We start from the raw sequence: 18218 nt of genomic DNA on the forward strand, positions 1-18218 counted from the left end.
GAATGAGAAGGGATTGGTGGACTGAGTAATGTCTGAGGGAATTTGTGTCAGGCAAAAAAGGGAGGCGGGTTAAAAACGGAGGTTTTTCGGTGTTATATATAAAATCAGGTGCCTCCAAGTTTGTGGCAAGCGTTTGGGAAAGGCTCTTCAGTCCACATTTATCCGTCATTACATTTTGAATATGTTGCCCGAGTATTTAAGTCGCACATACAGTATTTGTGTCTCATTTTTCATCCAGACTTTTAGGGTTGTGTCCCAAATCGCACACTGTTGCACTAAATTAGATCTTAGAACTTAATTTGTATAAATAAACCACCGTAATCAGAGGCGTCTGTTTACACGACCGCTTCAATATCAGGCTGAACCGCCGTAATCTGATCGTCTGATTATTCACACGCCCACAGAGACGCTGTTTTTGGTCTCCAGTACACAATCTCTTCCTGTGTGTTGTGTGTTCTAGGCTCCAACTCCGACATGGTATTAGTGCTGGACCCGCTGCTCCGGGACAAGGTGTCCTGCCCCCTGACCCCTCTCACCCGGCGAGACTCGCCCCCTTCCGATGTCATCCCTCTGTACCGCAGCCATTCCAGCTCACGCTCCTCAGAGATCGGTCAGTCCCACGCGCATCCGGACGCCGACGGTCCTGAACGGGATCCTGAGAGGGGCGACCCGGGTTCTACCTCGAGCAACGGTCTGGACACGGCGGACGGGGCGGCGAACTCTGTATGCGCAGGAAGCACCAGCAACGGGCCGCTGAGGGAGTTCACGTTCAGTCCTAATCCAGGATCGAAGCACAAGGTACATGTTCTCCTCGTGTCTGTGCGGGTTTCCTCCCACAGTACAAAGACGTGCAAGTGAGGTGAACTGGAGGTACAGAATTGTCCGTGACAGGTGTAATAAGTCAGTTATATGACTTTTACAGTTTAGGGAAGGCCGTTTCCTGTTCCAGCATGGAACAGCATTTAAAGAAACTCCAGTGTCCTCAGCTCCACCGAACAGCTCTGGAATGAACCGGAACACCAACTGATGTTTTCTTAGCCTAGCCATACATGTGTACAAATTCCCACAGACATACTTCAAATCATTATCTCACAAAAGTGGCTGTTTTTAAAGCTGGAAAGGTCACTAGAGGTCACTGTTTTAATACAGTTTGTTTTTGAAACAGGATGTCCGACCAGCTCAAGATCAGGTGTCCAGATACTTTTGGTCATATGGTTTATATTCAATAGGAATATACTCACAAGTGTGTGTCAGCTTATTGTTTGCCACTAGGAGGAACTCTACACCCGCAGGTAGGATCGCATCCCCTTCCACCTCTCCCAGCTCCGTGTCCTGGTTTTCATAACACCTCTGTTTAGGCGACGACCGTAAACATTCGTGTTTTATTGGCACGTGAGCCAGCTTTACAGGGGGGCAGTAACCATGCTATGTAAACAAACCGGCCTCCCTATCTCGTCTTCAGAACATTCCCTAATGCAGACGTACTGCAGCGTCTGGTCCTGGGTTCGATTCCCAGACGGAGCGGTCCGGGTCCTTTCTGTGTGGAGTTTGCATGTTCTCCCTGTGCATGTTTGGGTTTTCTCAGGGAGCTTCGGTTTCCTCCCACAGTACAAAGTCTAGCTTTCTAGAACTGAGTTTTTACATTTTTTAATAAGTTTTTAATGCTCTTGTGTTTTCTTTTCAGGTCACTTCAGGCTCAGACGCTCCTCTGTTTCCTCTCAATAAAGACGCAGGTAATATTGCGCTGAATCCCGGTATAATAAAAAATAATGTGTTTTAGGGCGGCCGTAATAAATTTTACTGTTTAAAAATGGTTTAAATTCATTAAATACATATTTTGCGCTTTTCAAATGTCAAACGTTCAGGATTCCTTTCAGTCCGCTGAAAACGACATTGACCGTCATTCAGAAACTTTGCTGCAGGCGCATTACATTTGTAACCAGCTATAAGAATTCGCTGCTCAAACTCCAACCTCAAAGTTTTACATCTGTTTGTTGTTGGGCTTCATTTAATGACGTCAAACTGGCACCTCTTGGAAATTCACGTCAGATTGTCGAATTATGAATGAATAAAGACGATTCAACACCCTGATCCTGGGTTCGATCCCCAGCTGGGGCGGTCCGGGTCCTTTCTGTGTGGAGTTTGCATGGGTTTACTCCGGGTTTCCTCCCACAGTCCAAAGACGTGCAAGTAACTGTGTTCGATATATAACCTTGTGAACTGATGAATCTTGTGTAACGAGTAACTACTGTTTCCTGTCATGAATGTAACCAAAAGTGTAAAACGTGACGTTAAAATCCTAATAAACACAAAAAGAAAACAACACCCTGATCAGTCCAAATCGAGGAACGTACAGGAATGTATGTGTTTTTTTTTTTTGCTTGGCTTAAGTTAAACCATGGCAACCAAACACCCATAGGTGATGATGACGCTTCCTGTGTGATGAGCACAGGGCGATGAGCGATCGCCACTTCAGGTGACAAGATACATGTGATGCTATAAGAATTCACTGCTCAAACTCTAACCTCATAGAGCAGATTGTTCACTGCTTGGTGCCAATCAATGACGTCAAACTGGCATCTCCTGGAAATTCACGTCAGATTGTTGAATTATGGATGAATAAAAATGATTCGACACCCTGATCAGTCCGAATCGAGGAACGTACAGTCACGTCGTATAAGAACACGACGTCTTCCCGGGTCCCTCGTCTCCTTTTTTATGATTTCGGAGGACAGATGAAAGGTGTTCTTACTGTTTACACTACCACGATGTGCTGCCCCCCTCTTCCTCCCCCCCCGGTCGCACTCATGACCGAATAGGGCAGTCACAGCACGCGCGATCGCGCTCAGGGACCCGGTTCAGCGTGAGATCGGGATCTGTGTTCCTTCTGCTTTATTTCTTTGTGACTTTTAAGAGAACGGTTTCGTATCAGCCTCAATAAAACGTGAGTATTGGAACAAACCCAGAGCTTCGGCTGTAATCCTGCCAGAATTGTATTTTCTTTGTTTGTGTGTGCTGACTGGCTGCTTAGCACGTGTCGTCTGTATATGGGAAAAGTCGGGACGCAACCCGATAACACGCTTTCTCGGTCCGTTTACCACTCGTCTTCAAACACTTCACCTCTTAAATTATTTTAAAGTGTGGAACGAACGTCCAGCGCTGGGAAGTCTCACACACGTCGTGTTTTCTGTCTTTTCAGCATCTATAAACAAAGCGTCGCCCTACCAGCTGCTCGGACGCGCCGCTTCGGTCCCGAAATTCACAGGACCAGAATCCGAGGCGAGCAGAGGACCGACTTCCGCCTCTTCAGCCTCCTCCAAGATTAGAGACGACACTCAGGAAACATCTTCGTCACCTCCTTTCTCCTCCTCGTCCGCCACTCTCGACCTATCGCGGCGGCCGGTGGGCGGGGCCCGAACCCTCTCTGAAAATGTCGGCGCTGCCTCCCGCAGCTCAGAAGAGCACGAGACTCCCAACGGAAACGCATCACCAGCAGTCGAGGACGAGTCTCAGTCCAGCATGAAGACCATGTTCACTATCGAAATCAAGGAGGGGCGAACCACGGCTTCCCAGGCTTCGTCCTCCTCCGCGCCGGGGTCCGTTGCCACGCCCCGGCTCATCGCCAGCGCCGCCGGGCAGAGAGCAGGTAGGATTTGGGTGCTGGATAAATGTGTCATGTGACTCGTCTTCACGTTGTTGCGTTCACGTTTTCATGTACTGATGGAGTCCTGCAGCTACAGCCGGGGTCAAACGTTTACATACGCTTAAAGGGCGTGGATGTCATGCCAGTCTTGATCTCTGGGATTTGGCTTTGTCCAAAAACTTTAAACGGTTTCTGGCACTGCTCTCACTGAATCCTTGACCACTCTACATGATGTTGGTGCAGTTCGACCAAACCGTCTTGGTTTGCTGCAACAGACCTGCCTTATAGATGGATGGATGGACGGACGGACAGACATACAGATAGACAGATAGATAGACAGATAGATAGATAGACAGATAGATAGACAGACAGATAGATAGACAGACAGATAGACAGATAGATAGACAGACAGATAGATAGACAGACATATAGACAGACAGACAGATAGACAGACAGACAGATAGACAGACAGACATAGATAGATACATAGACAGACAGATAGATGGACAGACAGATAGACAGACAGACAGATAGACAGACAGATAGATAGACAGACAGACAGACAGATAGATATACAGACAGATAGACAGACAGATGCACAAGTTTCAATACAAAGCTATCCTGGTCAGTGCAAGGCAGGAATACACCGGACAGGGCGCCAGTCCACTGCCAATCCCCCGCTTCCTTTATTTTTTTGCATTGTTATTAATGCCCAGGACTGTATTTTACTGTAAATGAACATCAACTGTGCTATTTTGATTGGTGTTACATTTGTAGGTATACAATCACTGACTGTATAGTGTATACTATCTGTTCTGTACGCTGTCTGGGTGCTGTAAAATTCTCGGCTCTCAGCACTGCAGCGATACCGAGACTGTAGCGACCCAGTAGTGTGTGTCATTCTTGTGTGATTGTATTAGGTGCAGCAGTGTTGTTGGGATTTTTTAAACATCATTTAAACTCCCTGATCATATTATTAGGAACACGCGCTGTTGGCACTGGGTGTTTAGAAGTTTAAAAGGGTCTCATAGACTGACCACCACTACATAAATGTAAATAAATAATCCAGCTGTGTGTCATTTAGTGCTCGATGTGACATCTGGACTATGTCTGATTCTTCTTTCGGTTCCAGATGTGCATTCACAGGGAAAGGGGGGCATGTAAACTTTTTCTGACCTTGACGTTATTTTAAGCTCATCATTTTGCCCTGGTCAGTCACCAGGTCAGTCTTTTGTCCATTCCAGAATTTCAGATCACGATAGACCTGACACTAAATGTCCAAAATTATGTGGACACCCCACTTACTCACTGATTTATGTGGCTCAACCACATTAATTGATAATAGCCAATTTAGGGAAGGTCCGTACTATTTTCTGCAAGGTTTTGGAGTGCGTCTGTGGGAACTTGTGCTCATTTAATTATTCACACGTTAGCTTCAAGCTTAAATCGGTTTAGGGAAGGTCTTATAGTCCTCCCAGATGGCTGTACCCCCACTAAACAAGAGTAATCGGAACAGCGAATAAGAGTCGCACGTGCTCACACACTTTGAACGGAGTGGGTGGAAATTCTTACAGGCACACTCTTGAATCTTGTGGAAAGCTTTGCATAACGGTGGGCTGTTATAGGTGCAAAAGAGAAAGTCGACTCCAAACTCTATAATAATAATAATAATAATAATAATAATATTACTGCCTGTGGTTTTGAATAGTCGATCATCTAGATGCTTGTAGTCAGATTGCGGGTTTAAATCTGTGGACGTGACTCACACTCAGTGTTTAAATACTCAGTGCTAGCAATCACGGGGAGGCACCGCACTAAAAGCTTCACTAATTGTACGCCGTGGCTGAAAGTTTGAGAGAGGGCCGACGAGATAAGCTTCTGTCGCTAAATCACAGCTCACACACACACACACACACACACATTTACTCTGGGGGTTTTTTCTTCTTTTTTTTTTGGGTCGTTGTGCCAAAGCTCTGTCACATCTTCCTTTTTTGGAAGCGCACGCTCATCCTCGCCTCTGAAGCAGGTTTGAAAGGCTTCATGTTTCCATTCTGTCATTTATCTCACGCTTTTGGAGCAGAGAGAGAGAGAGAGAGAGGAACAGGAACAGTGATGGTCGAGTTCAGCTGGGATCAAAACGACCTTGAGTTCTCGCCAAGCTCTGAACATTAACCATCACCGTCTAGTGTGAGACTTGTTCCACGTCCTCTCTTAAAACCCCCTGTTATAGTCGCACAATTTGCCCCGCTTTCGCACCTATAAGAGGTTTCGTTCCTTTGGGAAGCCTTTGTGCAAGCTTTTGGAGTGCGTCTGTGGGAACTTTATTCATTTATTCAAAAGAACAAACAAGCATGGTGCACGGCAAGAAGGTCCTGGGTTCGATTCCCAGCTGGAGCGGTCCGAGTCTTTTCTGTGTGGAGTTTGCATGTTCTCCCCGTGTCTGTGTGGGTTTCCTCCGGGAGCTCCGGTTTCCTCCCACAGTCCAAAGACGTTCAAGTGAGGTGAATTGGAGATACAAAATTGTGTTTGATGTTAAAAACTTAAACTGATGAATTATGGGTAAGTACCTGTCCTGTCATGAATGGAACCAAAGTGTGTAAAACATGAGGTTAAAATCCTAATAAATAAATAAGAAATATTTGTTTTGCCATCAGGCCTCTTGCTGCCCCCTGCTGGCAAATGTGTGGAATAAAAAACAGACCAAAATATTCACAGACTTTAATTCAGTGTATTTTATTCTTGTTCTTTCTTTGTTTCAGAACTGACTCTGGGTTTGAGAGCAACACCGTTCAAGCTCACCAGCTCCAGTATTGCGACAGGCTCTTCCTTTAAGGTACGACTGTGAGAAAATTACCTTCCTGTACAAACACAACACGGGTTCTTTTTAAAAGCACTGAACGTAAAATTAATTAAACATATTTAATTCCAATACAGTAAAAGACGCCGAAAATATCGTGACCCAGGCAACACAAACGACGCATCAAAACAAAACACAAAACGAAATAAACTGAATTAATAAAATATGTGGCGATCTGGTCCCACTGTGGTTTACAAGCTGTAACGTAAAGCCTCCACAAGGGCTTTTTGTGTCACATTTTTTGGCTTGAAAGGGGTTTGCAGCAGCGAGGAACCCGTCCGACCAGCCACCCCTCGGACACGGCCCATCGTGTTAAACACGCGCCTGCGGTCTGCGTGCTTGTAGTCTAGCGCGTTAGACGGCCGGCCTGTGTGTCTCTGTACGCGTGGGTCTTTCCTCAGCCAGAAAGCCTTTCCACAGGATTTCGGAGTGCGCCTGTGGGGATTTGTGCGCATCCAGTCAAAAGCGCATTTGTAAAGCTCGGGCACCGACGTTAGACGAGAAGGTCCGGCTCTCATGTTGTGCTCATTGCTGACCGCCAGAACAGGCTTCACTCTTTAATAAAGGCTTTATTCAGGGTTTCGGAGTGCGTCTGTGGGTATTTGTACGCATTCCGAAGAGAAGGTCCGGCTCTGAAGCTGTGCTGTGCTGTGCTGCTTAAAGGACCTTGGAAAACTGGACAGCTGACCGTGAGCTTGTTGGGCTTCTCGTTCCAAAACAACAACCAGAACAGGCTTCACTCTTTTATAAAGGCTTTATACAGTTGCATATTCGGAGTGCGTCTGTGGGAATTTGTCTGAAGCCCTGCGATGGATTGGCGTCCAGTCCAGGGTGTTTCACGTTGGACCCGTGCCCGCCGTGACCCTGACCAGGATGAAGCGGTTGATATTTTCTCTGCATCCTTTGTTTATGCTGCTGTTACGTGTGCTGTGAGCTATAAATCAGGAGGTCAGTAATGCACAGATTTATTTCTGTCAGTGCCCAGAGCGGTCAGCGGCATTGTCTGGATCGGTGACCGCCACGTGATGGACGTCTCTGTCTGCTACAAATGCTAACACACATTTCTCTTACACCTGTTAGCAATTGTTGTATCTGAAATGCTTGAATTTAATAATTCGATGGCGCTTTGAATTTACCTACTCTTTTACCTCGTGTCCCGACTTTTTTGGGATTAGGTATGCACACGTAGACAGATGTATATATCGGGCAGCTGTTTGATCTGGAAATAACCGCCGCATCCGTTGATCCGTTGACCCCGGGGCCATGTGTTGTCTGCCAGCGGAGGTGTGAAGGGCGAGCGTTCTAAATAAAGAGAGCAGCGGACTAAAGGAACGACTCGTGATGAATGGGCACCTGAGCTAGCGGGGGTGTCCTGGGCCTTCGCTGCCATGGTGACAGAATTCCAGACCTGGTCATTAGCTCATGTTCCGACCAGCTGAACAGAACAGAAATGTGGGGCGGGGTCGTGGGGGGTCAGTATAAAGACCCGACGGTCAGCCTACCAAGCCAGAAGCCTCTGACTTGCGATCGCCATGCCCGGTGTGGACTCGGAAGGCGAAACGCTTCCCCTCGGCAGCCCGGAGGAGGACCGCGCCGAGTCCGTGATCGGAGACCTCCTCGCCGACTCCCTCACGGTCGAGATTCCGGACGAGGACGACGCCGACCCTGACGAGTGCGTGGCCAGGCTGGAGCTCACACTCCAGTGCGCCGTGCAGGAGATCCACTGCGATCTGAAGGCGTTCGGCAAGCGCGTGGACGCACGTCTGGAGGAAACGGCGGCCCGGGTCGCGCCTGCCGTCGAGGCCGTCGCCGCCCTGCAGGAGGAGAACCTCAGGCTGCGGCTCCAGCAGGAGAAGCTCGCCAGGCAGATCGAGGCTCTGTGTCGGGCTCTGGGGCTTCCGGATCCAGAGCTTCAGCGACAGCAGGACGTCCGATCAGATCAGCCCGATCTGGATTTTCATTCCATCCCGCATCCGCCGACTTTTGCCGTCCGGCGGTCCTCCTCGACGCCTTCGCAGAGCGGTCACCTCTCACGCAGCAACAGCATGGTAGCAAGCTTGGAATTTTACAGGCATTCAATTACAAAAAGTTAAATTCTCTATATGGCCAAAAGTATTTGGACACCTGACCATAAGCTTGTTGGACACCGTATTTGCTATTAAAATAGTACAAATGCTATTAAAATAGAGTGACCTTTATGAGAAGGCTTCTCACAAGACTTGAAGTATGTCTGTGGGAATTTGTGCCCATTCTGTCAAAAGATTCTGTCACAAAGCTGATCCGCATATGAACTCACCTCGTGCAGGTGAAAAGAAGCGCTCGGCGCTCGGCTAATGCACACGTGTCGGAAGTGACGTGTGTTAATCACAGCTCTCCTCAGTCAGACTGGAGGTCAACATCAGTAGAGAGAAAGCATCATGCAATCGGGTAATTGGATATGACTAAATCGGGAGGAAAATTAGGGGGAAACGACAATTTTTATGTGAAGGAACCGCAGTGACCTCAAGTTTATTGAGCACATTGAAGTCCATTTTGAAGCTCATGGTTTTGCTTGTAAAATGCGACTTCCAATGCTAACGATCAGGCGTCCGAAATACATTAGGACGCCACTTTTGCTGTGTTGACTGGTCATATAGGCCAAAAAATAGGCTTGTCTGCACCCTCCCTAGATAAGAGCAGCTGTTAAAATAAGGGGTTGGCCTCTGTGCCCTTTACATGCCGTCCAGATTCCATACTGATACGTTCTGCAGCTCCATCCCACAGTGCGCTCAGTTCTGCACTGCGGTCTACACGCCTTATTTCAACCCCAAAACGATTTGACCAGGCAGTGACTCGAGTTTTATTGCCACGCCCTTTGCTGACGAGCATATAGAATCAATTATAGGTAAAAAATTCTAGGCTTCTGCCGCTCAGGTGGCGCAGCGGTAAAACACGCTAGCACACCAGAGCTGGGATTTCGAATACATCGTATCGAATCTCGGCTCTGCCAACCGGCTGGACTGGGCGGCCGCATGAACGACGACTGGCTGTTGTTCACAGGGTGGGATGAGCCGGACCAGGGTTCCTCATAACTGGTGCAATTACGACCCCTGCTGGCCGATTGATGGCGCCCGCGCAGAGTCGGGGAAGGATGCTGATCAGGGTGTGGCTCCCCGTGCACAAGGCTGATCCGCGTATGAACTCGCCTCGTGCAGGTGAAAAGATGCAGTCGGTACTGCTCACGTGTCGGAGGGGGTGTGACCTGACCTGACCACGATCATTCGGGACGAATTGGAACTCACGTTGCGAGCCGGGCTGTTTGTAAAACAGGAAACCGGAAGCCTTACAAGACATTGGAAGGTGACGCTGTATTAATGGACGTGATTATTCAAATTGGATATTTAACAAGCTAATGGTCAGGTGTCCACATACTTTTGAACATACAGTAAATGCGATGAAGATAGAAGACGCAGCTGACTAGAGCTCGATCCTAGAGATTTCGGGTTAGTCTACAGGGCTTGTTTTGCTCTGTCGTTGCGAGACACGTCCACCAGGGCTGGAATCAAACCCACAGTGGTGGAGCGGAACACCAAGGGAAACATCCCGCAGCGATGTGGCAGGTGGTGTTTTTCTCTAATCGTTCGCCTTCCTGTCCCAAATCCCCTCTCAGTCTACCTGGCAGGACTTGGAGTTCCAGGTTGATTCGGAACCCAGGACCAGCCCAGGGTCCGAGGAGGAACCGGACTGTGAGAGCGAGCAGGCAGGCAGTCGGTCTCCCAGGAACAATCACAGGATCAGTCGCGCTGGTTAAATGTCAGCTCGCTTCCACGGCTTTCGAGTAAACACAGCTGTATGGAGGGATCGGATTCGGAGACGATCCCCCCGGACCCTGTGTGTATATAAAAATACACCCCCCCCCCCCCCTCCTTTTTTCCATCTCACCCTCCTTCACGCTGTCAGTCATTCTGCTTAATCACATTTTTTCCCAATACGTTGGTCTACATGCATTCAATTGATCATAAAACATCTGGATAAAACATCTCGTATGAAATAAGTTCAGTATGTTTTAGATGCTGCAGATTATTGCTGAAAAGTTCTTCCCCTCTGCAGGTAGAAACGGAGCCTGCGTTCACGGTCGAACCCAAATTCGAGGCGGTCAGCGACGCCCCGGTCGTCCACAACGGTTCATCGGCGGCCCAGCTGAAAAGAGAAGCCCACGGTGCGCCCGCCGGCGACGACAAGCTCACGTCCGAGCAGCTGGAGGCCATAGAGGACGAGGAGATCCTGGACAAGATGGTAGCGCCACTACTCTACAATTATTGTTATGCTAGCCCACGGCCTCAGAGAGCCGGGTTCGAGTCTCGGTGGTGACGCTGGCCTGGCCTAGATGCTTCCAGAGCCTGCCAGTCAGCCAGCGAATTCCACTCTAGTCGAGAACGACACCATATGGCCGAAAGTGTGAAGACACATGAGCTTCTGAACCCACAATCAGCATTCCAATTTATTCCAGAAGTATTTGAATTATTTATATTATATAAACTATAACCGGACTCCTGATTGTTAGCTGGCTGGACGTTTTACTGTAGCAGAAATGGAAAGAAGTCCTATCCGAACCTTCCTCCTTTAGACTGCTGAGCATCGGCCAGGCCGGGGGCATCACTGAGATTTGAACTCACAGTATTAAGCCACTGCTCTAACGTGTGTATGTATGTAATGCTGTTAGCAACCGGTGTCTAAAATCAGCCCAATGTTTAATAGATCGCTGACAGTCACAAGCACAACCAATACGCTATAATAAGCACCTCCAGGCACATTTTTAGGGGTGGTTCAAATGTTTTGGGTCACCTGTGTATATTGCTGATCGAGACTGAATTTAGTTCTGGTTTGTTTTGCTCTGACAGCTCGATGACTCCAAAGATTTTGAAGAGAGGAAAATGATCAGGGCGGCGATGCGAGAACTTCGGAAGAAAAAGAGAGGTACGAACGTGACCCTCATTGGGCACATTCACAAGCACCCATCCCCCTCGCCCCCATTCCTTCCCCTGTCATTTTGTGTACTTGTTTTCCCCCTCCCATCATGGCTTTTGTTTCTTCTCTGCGTGTAGAGGCCAGGTTGGGATGTACACAGGAGGAAATAGGTATGGTGTGTGTGTGTGTGTGCGCGTGTGTGTGTTGCCCGGGTTTGTACCAGGTTTTGGTTTTATTGTGTGCATGTGCCTGCAAGGTTGGTTTTCGCTTATTTGCCACGTGTGTTTGCTAAGTTGTACATTGCTGTGAAAGAGTTCTAGCCAGCGCTCAGGTGGCACGGCGGTTTTGTTGTGCCAGCCTGGAGATCCCCACAGACCCTGGAGTCAGGTGTCTATATATTGTGCACATCTCTCACGAGTACACGCTGTGAGCAAAAATCTTGATCCAGAATGTCTAAAGATACCAGAACATGATGCTGCTACTTTATTCACCCGATTCGTTCTTTCCCAGACCAGAGAGAAAAGGAGCGGGATCTGCGTCTGCTGGAGCTGAGGCAGCAGAGAGATGAGAAAGCCCAGAAGAATCGAGCCGGCGCCGGCGAGGTGATGACCAGGAAGATCGAGAAGTCGGCCGACGGTTCCGGCGTCCGCGAGACCACCAAGACCGACCGCTTCGCCCAGTCAGGTGATCTCCTGGGCTTTTTCATTAGGGCAGTTGTAGCCTAGCGGTCAAGGTATTGGACTTGCAATCAAAAGGTCACTGGTTAAAGCCCCACTGCTGCCAGGTTGTCACTGTCGGGCCCTTGAGCAAGGCCCTTAACCCTCAGTTGCTTAGACTGTGTATTGTCACAGTACTGTAAGTCGCTTTGGATAAAAAGCGTCTGCTAAATGCCCAGAGATTTTCCTGTGTTGTCTGTATCTTTCGATAATGTTATGGACAGTAGATGGTGAAATCCTTTAACTTTTAATGTTCCAGTTATCATTCATATTGATATTGTTTTCATTCTGTCTCCGTTTGTGTGTGTTTGTATGTTTAGATAACGGCAGCAGGACGACTCGTAGCACCGTCATGGAAAGCAGTTACACGCAGCAGTCCGACAGTACGTGACCCAGTTCTCGTTCCTCTTTGTATCACCTTGTGTTGTGTTTTGAACAATTCTGACTTTTCCCTTCCGTTGGTGTCAGGAGGGACCATGCAGACTAAATCCTACAGTTACTCCTCGTCTTCCTCCACTACAACCAGGAAGATTGGGAGGCGAGTGTCGTTCATGCGGTCAAGCTGACATAAAATTGATGGTCCATATTTGGTGTCCACATAATTTTGGCCGTGTAGTGTACACGGCGTGATTTATTTTTGTAATGAAACGTGAATTTTTTTATTTCTCAGTGTGTTTGATCGTGAGGACGAATCCTCCCACAGCGGAGGCAGCATGGCGGCACTGGAGCGCAGACAGGCCGAGCGTAAAAAGGAACTCATGAGGGCTCAAACGCTCCCCAAAACGTCCACCTCACAGGCTCGGAAAGCCATGATCGAGAAGCTCGAGAAGGACGGCGGAGGGTGAGCGCCAGATCTCTGTCAAACGTTTTACAGTCGAGGCAAACCAGCCACTTTTAATTCTGTTCTTATAAGTATAAACAAAACAGTAAGTGTTTATATCCGTCAGACACCAAAAAGGGATATATCCAATTCCCTTTTGCACTCTGATGTCCTCTGGCACTTGCATGACGCCCTCACTGGCCAAATTGCTTATCCTAGGTAATGAAATACAGTCTGAATTAGTAATGATTTAAAATCAGTGATGTATCTGAATCAGTGATACATTTGAATGAGGGATGAATCTGAATCAGGGATGAATCTGAATCAGTGATGAATAAGAGTGATGAATCTGGATCATTAATGAATCTGAATCACTGATGAATCTGAATCAGTGATGTATCTAAATAGGTGATGTATTTGAATCAGGGATGAATCTGAATCAGTAATGAATCTGAATCACTGATGAATCTCAATCATTGATGGATATGAATCCATAATAAATCTGAATCAGGGATGGATCTGAATCAGTAATGAATCTGAATCAGTAATGAATCTGAATCAGTGATAAATCTGAATCAGTGATGAATCTAAATCAGTGATGGATCTGAATCGGTGATAAATCTGAATCAGTGATGGATCTGAATCAGTGATAAATCTGAATCAGTGATGGATCTGAATCAGTGATGAATCTGAATCAGTAATGAATCTGAATCAGTGATAAATCTGAATCAGTGATAAATCTGAATCAGTGATGAATCTGAATCAGTAATGAATCTGAATCAGTGATAAATCTTAATCAGTGATAAATCTGAATCAGTAATGAATCTGAATCAGTGATAAATCTGAATCAGTGATGGATCTGAATCAGTGATGAATCTGAATCAGTAATGAATCTGAATCAGTGATAAATCTGAATCAGTGATGGATCTGAATCAGTGATGAATCTGAATCAGTGATGAATCTGAATCAGTAATGAATCTGAATCAGTAATGAATCTGAATCAGTGATAAATCTGAATCAGTGATGGATCTGAATCAGTGATGAATCTGAATCAGTAATGAATCTGAATCAGTGATAAATCTGAATCAGTGATGGATCTGAATCAGTGATGAATCTGAATCAGGGATGGATCTGAATCGGTGATGAATCTGAATCAGTGATGGATCTGAATCAGTGATGGATCGGAATCAGTGATGGATCTTAATCAGTGATGGATCTTAATCAGTGATGGATCTGAATCAGTAATGAATCTGAATCAGTAATTAATCTGAATCAATGATGAATCTGAATCAGTGATAAATCTGAATCAGTAATGAATCTGAATCAGTAATGAATCTGAATCAGTGATAAATCTGAATCAGTGATGGATCTGAATCAGTGATGAATCTGAATCAGTGATGAATCTGAATCAGTAATGAATCTGAATCAGTGATAAATCTGAATCAGTGATGGATCTGAATCAGTGATGAATCTGAATCAGTAATGAATCTGAATCAGTGATAAATCTGAATCAGTGATGGATCTGAATCAGTGATGAATCTGAATCAGTGATGGATCTGAATCAGTGATGAATCTGAATCAGTGATGGATCTGAATCAGTGATGGATCGGAATCATTGATGGATCGGAATCAGTGATAGATCTTAATCAGTGATGGATCTTAATCAGTGATGGATCTTAATCAGTGATGGATCTGAATCAGTAATGAATCTGAATCAGTAATGAATCTGAATCAATGATGAATCTGAATCAGTGATAAATCTGAATCAGTAATGAATCTGAATCAGTAATGAATCTGAATCAGTGATAAATCTGAATCAGTAATGAATCTGAATCAGTAATGAATCTGAATCAGTGATAAATCTGAATCAGTAATGAATCTGAATCAGTAATGAATCTGAATCAATGATGAATCTGAATCAATTCCTAATTTTGTCTCTTGTGTTGTTCTCAGCAGTTCAGTTGCTCAAGTCAAGGTGCAGCGCTCCACCAGCTTCGGTGTGCCCAACGCCAACTCCATCAAGCAGATGTTGCTGGACTGGTGTAAAGCCAAGACTCGCGGCTATGAGGTACAGAGGGACGCCCTGGACACTTAGTAGCACACAGGATGCCGTTTGGAGCACATATATAAAAATTACCAGATTTTGACTTGATTTGCATTTTCTCTTGTGTCGTGGCGTCTCAGAACGTGGACATTCAGAACTTCTCCTCCAGCTGGAGTGACGGAATGGCCTTCTGTGCTCTGGTGCACAACTTCTTCCCCGAGGCCTTCGACTACTCGTCTCTGAGCCCCAGCGATCGCAGGCAGAACTTCGAGGTGGCCTTCAGGACAGCAGAGTGAGTAGAGAAGCGTGTCGTGTAGTGGTGCAGCACTGATCCATCCCACAAGGTTCTAATTGTTTCATATACCATAGGTGTATGCGCTACAAGGACAACAGTATGTGGACACCTGACGTGCCGTTCTGAAACCATGGGCAGGCTACTTTTTTTTCTTTTTTTTAGGAAACAGCTCTGCCAAATGTTTTTGAGTGTGTCTATGGGGATTTGTCCATATATAGATTCCCTAAATTGTACAAATGTACAATTCAGTTCAGGTCGGATTTGAGCTGTCCCTAAAACGGTTGCACCCTGTCATTAATTTGCCTTCAGAACAGTTTGGGGAAGATCCTTTCCTGATCCAGCACGAAGCGAGCTTTCCGAACAGCATCAACTCTCACCCCGATAAACACCTGTAGAATAAAATGTTGACTGTGTGCCAGGCCTCGTCTAGCCGCCTGCGATGCCTGACCACACAAACGCTCTGGTCACAGACACACTCCAACACTTTACCGAGCTCCTGACCACGCGCGTGTCCACATACTTTTAGCCAACTCGTATTGTGATGATCGGTCAGGTCGTAACCGAACTGCGCGTGTACCTTCAGTTCAGCCCATCTTGATGGTCAGTCGAGGCTCTGGAGGTTTGCCGGGTGTGCCGGTCATGCACAGATCGACCGATGTGTATTAAACATCGAGTGCTTTCCTCTCTCCATTAGAACATTTCACACGAGTAACTTCATCGTGGTCCATCGGAACAACTCGCCGACCATAATTCTGTCCTGCCAATTTCCCACTGTCCCTTCTCTACGCAAGTTTGAGTCTTTACTAAACCAAAAGGCAGAGACGCGTCCAGTTCGACTTCACCGAATAAGCCCTACTTGGCATTGTTTAGGGAATCTCTCGGGTAACGATGAACGTGTCTTTAAATTTCTCCTCAGCTTTCCTCTCCGGTACATACGTAGCTCCTCTGTAATTCTTGCCACTCTTCCAGTGTAAGCACAGCAGATGTAGTTTTGAGCACCGGCACCTCATTTGTGATGTGATTCGCATGTCTCAGAGCTGCACATTCGCACAATCCACCCGACACATCCCAGCAATCGTGTTTTACTGCCCGAGTCTGTCCCGAGTGACTCGAGTGTCTTCTCACTTTTTATTTTTATTTTATTTTATATTATTTTTGCATCCCGATCACCTTGTGAGCCACGTTCGTTTATTGCACTCGGGTCTTCAGACCAGCCGACGAATGAGAACGAGAGCATTTGGGTTTCCATGATTACGGATTATTTTACAGAATCTGGATCTAGTTCGGGCCTTGGAGATCGGTGCGTGACTCTCCGTGCGCGATACGGATCTCCATATGAACCCAACCTTGTGTAGGTGAAAAAAGCGATCAGCTCCGATCTGAACAAGGAGAGCCAGATCACCACACGCCACCCTGACACGTGACCACTTCTCATCACCAGCCAGTTTTGGCTTCCCACACAGAACCGTATCGAATGGAACTCCAAATGCTCCGAAAAAGTGCGGACTTGTTATTTTGATTTGTCACAAATGTTTGTTTCTGCACATGTCTGAAAACACCAAAACTCAAATGGATGTGAGTCGACGCTCCATTTGACCTTTTGTTGTCTGTCTGAGCTTTTTACATGAAGCATGGAAGCACTGAAATGTTCATCACAGACTTAATGTTTGTTCTTTTTGTGTGTGTGTGTTTGCTCTCTCTCTCTCTCTCTCTCTCTCTCTGTCTCTCTCACCCTGATTGTCGGCTGCCCACCACTTTCTCTCTCTCTCTGTCGGCCTTCCCGTCTGTCTTCTCATTTCTTTTCCCCGTCCGCGGTCACGAGCAGGGACCTCGCCGACTGCCCCCAGCTCTTGGACGTGGACGACATGGTGCGGCTGCGGGAGCCCGACTGGAAGTGCGTGTACACGTACCTCCAGGAGTTCTACAGAGGCCTGGTGCAGAAGGGCTTGGTCAAAACCAAAAACTCCCTCTAAAGGTCCAAATATCGTGCTGAACGGTGAGACGGCAAACCCAAGCCTTTTTTTGGAAAATCCGGACCTATATAAGGTTCAGTCACGGGGGTTTTGGGTTGGAGGGGAAAGCGTGCTCTTAATTTATGTATCATTTGCATTTATTTATTCCCTAAAAATATTTACATTTTACAGATTACAAAATGAATGGAGATTATATTTATTATAGAAGAATTTTATCAACATTGATTTTTTTGGAGCCTGGAAATCAGAGCGTAAATACACTTGTGGTGTGGGCGAATAAGAAGGGTGACGGAGGGGGCGTGAGGCAGGCAAAATTACCCTCCTCGGACACGACCAGGGTCTCCAGTGGTGGAAGATGAATTGACTAGACTAATTTGGGAGAAAAGAGGAAATGCATAAATAGAATGTAGTATAAAATAGTTATGAGATCATATGCGTGAGGTGCTGGTTACAGTCGTTTACTTGCAGTACTCTTAGTATATGGAGGACTCGATAAAAGAAAGGACACGGAGGTCAGATTAGAACAAACGACACTCGAAACATCAAAGACGTCGAAGGGAACAAATAAAATAAAAGATGAAAGCAGCTTCGCCGTGTGCCAGCGCTGCATTGCGTACATGCAATACTTGGATGTTCTTTATCAAGTCCTGTTTGTCACATCTCGAGTCTGGCCACGTTCACCATCTCTTGGTGTTTGCAAAAGCGAGCAGCGCTCCGCAATTCGACACCCAAACATGGTCTTGATTTGGGCTCTGGGACACCGAGACAGAGTGTCAGAGGATCGATGGTTCCTGGCTGGCTTCATATCTGCCATAGCTACCAGTTTCTAACAGAAAGTAAACAAGTCCAGATATCTAACGTAATTCAGTGCACTGTTTACCCACTGCAGAACGCTAACGTTAGAATGCTATTAGTGTTATTGG

At 46.6% G+C, this 18218-nt stretch overlaps 1 protein-coding gene across 3 annotated transcripts in view; it reads left to right on the top strand.

The window, feature by feature from the left end:
* The window catches only part of smtnb (smoothelin b), a 58140-nt gene that overhangs the window by 35853 nt on the left and 4069 nt on the right, over positions 1–18218 (top strand). Inside the window, exons 7-20 of one of the 3 annotated variants that reach the window (XM_063017757.1) lie at positions 461–798; positions 1685–1733; positions 3200–3646; positions 6403–6476; positions 10590–10775; positions 11381–11456; positions 11585–11617; positions 11958–12131; positions 12484–12546; positions 12632–12701; positions 12834–13004; positions 14937–15051; positions 15168–15319; positions 17148–17318. In XM_063017757.1, the coding sequence (XP_062873827.1) occupies positions 461–798; positions 1685–1733; positions 3200–3646; positions 6403–6476; positions 10590–10775; positions 11381–11456; positions 11585–11617; positions 11958–12131; positions 12484–12546; positions 12632–12701; positions 12834–13004; positions 14937–15051; positions 15168–15319; positions 17148–17295 (2096 nt within the window). In that variant the 3' untranslated portion in view covers positions 17296–17318. The remainder of the gene's footprint in view (positions 1–460; positions 799–1684; positions 1734–3199; positions 3647–6402; positions 6477–10589; positions 10776–11380; positions 11457–11584; positions 11618–11957; positions 12132–12483; positions 12547–12631; positions 12702–12833; positions 13005–14936; positions 15052–15167; positions 15320–17147; positions 17319–18218) is intronic. The other 2 variants (XM_063017758.1, XM_063017759.1) reach the window with 2 other exon arrangements.

Source organism: Trichomycterus rosablanca, chromosome 21, assembly GCF_030014385.1.
Source record: "Trichomycterus rosablanca isolate fTriRos1 chromosome 21, fTriRos1.hap1, whole genome shotgun sequence".
Taxonomy (NCBI): domain Eukaryota; kingdom Metazoa; phylum Chordata; class Actinopteri; order Siluriformes; family Trichomycteridae; genus Trichomycterus; species Trichomycterus rosablanca.